The sequence below is a fragment of the Sinocyclocheilus anshuiensis genome, unplaced genomic scaffold, assembly GCF_001515605.1.
Source record: "Sinocyclocheilus anshuiensis isolate Anshui unplaced genomic scaffold, SAMN03320099.WGS_v1.1 scaffold2522, whole genome shotgun sequence".
NCBI classification, from domain to species: Eukaryota; Metazoa; Chordata; class Actinopteri; order Cypriniformes; family Cyprinidae; genus Sinocyclocheilus; species Sinocyclocheilus anshuiensis.
Window position 1 is genome coordinate 109,702 of NW_015551195.1, and position 4,215 is coordinate 113,916.

Here is a 4,215-nt window from a genome sequence, read left to right on the forward strand (position 1 = left end):
TCCGGCGCCAGTAAAGTCACCCCTCCGTTCCCAAAGATCTTTAGCCCGGCTCTGAGTCCGCAGGGTTTCCTCCAGAACCAGAACCAGACCGCTGCTGATTACAGTGAGTGCCGCTCCATAACCATCAGCTCATGTGGAGCATATTATTCTTCTTTTAATAAAAGCTTTGTGTTTTGTCAATGAAATAGCACTGAATGTCTAAAGATGAGAGAAGACTCTTAAACAGGACTTGAGAGGCTTCTGGGTGCATTATGGATGTTAATAATGCACTTTACAATGTTTGCACAGGTTCAAAACAGCTTTTACAACAACCAAACAAACATCCTGGTCTTCCAGGAAGAGTTCAGGTTCAATACTGCACTTCAGCTCCAGCTACACAATTTATGCCTTAATGCTGATGAGCACAGAAAATAATTTCATTCCCTCTATTTTTAAAAAAAAGCAAACATTGTATATAATTTACTAAATAAATTTTTTGTCTGTTCATAGTTTTTATATATATATGTTTTTTATATTTTAAATTAAATTATACATTGTTTTATTAATTTTTGTTATATTTGATAAAAACCATTAAAATGTTTTAATGTTATACATTTTTATCTAATATTTATATTATATTCATATTTGTTATATTTTATATATTTTACATTTATACAAATTATACAAATGTATATTTATTGTATTTTATTTCAGCTTTAGAGTACAACATTTTGAACTGTACCGAAATTAATTATAATATAATAATAATAATAATTTATTAAATAAAATGCATTATTATTATTAAATAAATTGCATTTTAAATTCCGATCCAGTTCTTAAATTTTAAAGGTAGCAAACATGTTGCACAATTTGAATTTTAGAAAAAAGAATTTAAATAAAATTCACATAAATTAATATAATTGCTGTTGGCATGAAGTGAAAATTCACCCTATTTACTTTGTAAATGTGTGTTATTTATCTTTTGTGAATAATTAATCCATGTGTGTGTTTAATCTTATTATTATTATTATTTTACCTCCATAATGTTTAATCAAAAGTCATAACTGGATATGCAGGACTTCTCCAGTAATATAGTCGGCTTAAACCCCGCCCCTTTCTTACAGTCCCACATATTGAGAGCGACGCCCACATCTCAACATCCAATCAGCAAGCGACAGACAGAACCAAGTCCTGCCCTATATTAGTCTTTCTTTTTCAATAATCCATTTCACTCAGATGTACATCACAATACAGAAGAAATAATCTGTTGCTAGATTTTCAAATAGCTGTATCTCAGCCAAATATTGTCCTATCCTAACAAACCATACATCAATGGAAAGCTTATTTATTCAGCTTTCAGATGATGCATAAATCTCAATTTCACAAAATTGACACTTATGACTGGTTTTGTGCTCCAGGGTCACATAAGATAATATTGGGCTTGTTTATTTATCTTGTGAGGGTTGGCGATGCTGTTTATTTCATGTTTTGGTCACGTCTCTCTCAGCTTCCTCTCAGCCGGTGGTTGGTCTTCCTGTGCTGACGTCTCTTCAGTCCAGTCCCGCCGTGGGTCTCCAGCTGTCTGAGCTCCAGAAAGCCTGCGCTGCGCTGAATCTGCGTCGTGTGGCCCCCAGCTTCTTCTCACACGGCCCCGAGCCCGCCGAGATCTCCGAGTCCATGGAGCAGCTCCGCAGGCTCGCGCACTGCTACCGCCTCGACCTCCGCCGCTCTTCATCTGACGAGGATGACGAGGATGACTAGCAGATCTCCAGCGGACGCTCTGAGCATGCTGCCTCCGGGGATGATGGGATAGGAGCTCACTGAACGTACCCTTCAGAAACGGCTGGAGCATTTGGAAGAAAGATGAAGAAAAGCAAGCTGTGCATGTCTGTGTGTATGTAAACCTCATTCAACCTGCTTCTCTAGCCATAAACTGTGGAGGAGATATGTACAAGTCCCAATTAAAAATAAATAAATATAAATGTGTATATATATATTTATGAAGAGTTCAGATGCAAAAGCCTCTAAGTGACATTTGAAATTTTCTTCTGAAATGAGTTTTATAAGGCTTTATCAGGCACTTTAATGGCAATGAAAAAGAACTATTTATCACCCATTAAAGTGAAATTACTGAACTTAGGAGCCTGATAAAAATGCTCATTTTAGAAGAAAATTTTAAACGGCACTTAAAGGCTTTTGCATCTGCACTCATACACACACATATATATATATATACACAGTGGGTACGGAAAGTATTCAGAACCCCTTCAATTTTTCACTCTTTGTTATATTGCAGCCATTTGCTAAAATCATTTCTGAATACTTTCCGTACCCACTGTATATATATATATATATGCACATACATCATATATAAAATTGGGACTATTATTAGTGAATTATAGGCCTGCTATACCCTTCAAGAAAGTTAACGGTTATTATTTAGAATGGACATTGACCTTCATCAAATACTAAATACATGTTTCATGAAATCGTTTTATTTGGTTGCCTTTCTTTGCCTTAATCTGAAGGAAATATACACCTTCAAAATTAAAGATTAACTGGGACTAGTTTGTTTTTTCATTGCACAATTCACAAACTGAATTGATAATGAACTTGATTTCTCTCATCTCTTGAAATCTCGTTTCTTATTTTTTTCATAGACGGCGCCGTTTAAAAATAAGAACGCCTTTGCCATCTTACGAAGGAATTTAAAGGAACAGTTCGTTCGAAAATTAAAATTCTGAATTCTGTCATCATTTCCTGTCATCAGTTCCTTATGCTCAAGTTAGTATGGAGGGGGAAAAAACAATGGAGGTCAATGGCTACCAGCAACTGCTCGGCAACCAACATTCTTCAAAATATCTACTTCTAATATCAACAGAAGAAATACAGTTATACAGCACATGTTTGGGTTCGGAACAACTTGAGTAACTAATACTATTTCATGTATGTTAAGTAATTTACACTGGTAAAGAGTTGGATTCTCATGCTAAACATGGCCAAAGTTTTTTTTCGAGCAAGCCCACGCATACATTCCAAAAGAAATCCCAAAAGCATTTATATTTATTATCTGCATTTTATACATATAATTTATTTACTAATTCCTGCATGATAAGTGTGAGACATATGTGAACAACACTGTGATAGACTGACTATTCTAAGCTAGTTTTCGCTTTAAAACACACATTGTGCTTTCACTTCCCTGATTTCATTTAAAGTGCCCCTATTATAGATTTTTGAAAATTGTCTTTCATGCAGTGTGTAGCACAGCTCTAAGTGAATGAAAACATCCTGCAAAGTTTTAAATCTGAAAGTGCACCATGTATAAAGTTATTGTCTCTCAAAAGAAAGAGTCGACTCTGAATCATTTAAACGAGTCGTTTTTGAAACGAATCCCAAGCCGTTTCATGTTGACGTCAACATGAAACATTAGCATATTGCCCGCCCACTTGTTGCGAGCCCAGACCTGGGAAAACTTGATTTTCGTGTTGGTCTGAATGAAAATGCAAATTCATTCTTTGCCACTAGGTGCCGCTTTTGGAGCGTAAAAATAGCGGTTTCCCCGGTAACGGCTGTACACAAAGCAGCACTGCGCTCACAAATGCTGCTTTATCAGGCATTACAGGCGAGATTAAATGAAAATGAGATCAATCAATGCAGATTAGCATCACGCAAAGGAGGGATCTGGAAAAATGAATCGTTTGGGAGTAGCAGGGGCACATTAATGCACGAGCTTCAAGGGGCTGAAGCCCAGGGGCCTACACTGGAAAACGGGCCCACTGGCTTCAGGGAAATTATATTTTTTGAAAAATTATTTATATGGGAGTTTGCAGCAGTGACAACAGCGTTCTGTAAACAAACTCACACACTCATTTTCAGCGACGCCCTGGTTGCAGCAGCCTATATAGTGAATGGCTCAGTTTCGGTTCCCCCCACACAGTTTGTATATGTTCCACGTGTTCCATCGATATACTGTAAGCGGAATGTACAATGCATTCGCTAGTAAATAACCGCAGCATCTTTATGTCAACATGCAGATTAACAGAAACACAACACTGCTGTGTGAAAGGAACTGGACCGGACAACGTTCTGTATCGTCATACAGTGAGAGTTCAGTAACTTGCCTGGATGTAATCTGTGTGTGTCATCTGTGTTCCATAAATAGTGCTGCTTCAAAGTCTCAATTTTAAATCTGGGGATGGAAAAATAGGAATTCTCCTATTGCTTAAATGTGAT

General features: G+C 36.8%; 1 protein-coding gene across 1 annotated transcript in view; it reads left to right on the plus strand.

Annotated features, from left to right (window-relative positions):
• Window positions 1-2,208, plus strand: part of msto1 (misato mitochondrial distribution and morphology regulator 1) — a 22,664-nt gene extending 20,456 nt beyond the window's left edge. The window contains exons 13-14 of the mRNA XM_016453566.1: window positions 3-103; window positions 1,487-2,208. Of these exons, the coding sequence (XP_016309052.1) occupies window positions 3-103; window positions 1,487-1,740 (355 nt within the window). The 3' untranslated portion in view covers window positions 1,741-2,208. The remainder of the gene's footprint in view (window positions 1-2; window positions 104-1,486) is intronic.
• Window positions 2,209-4,215: the final 2,007 nt, after the last annotated feature.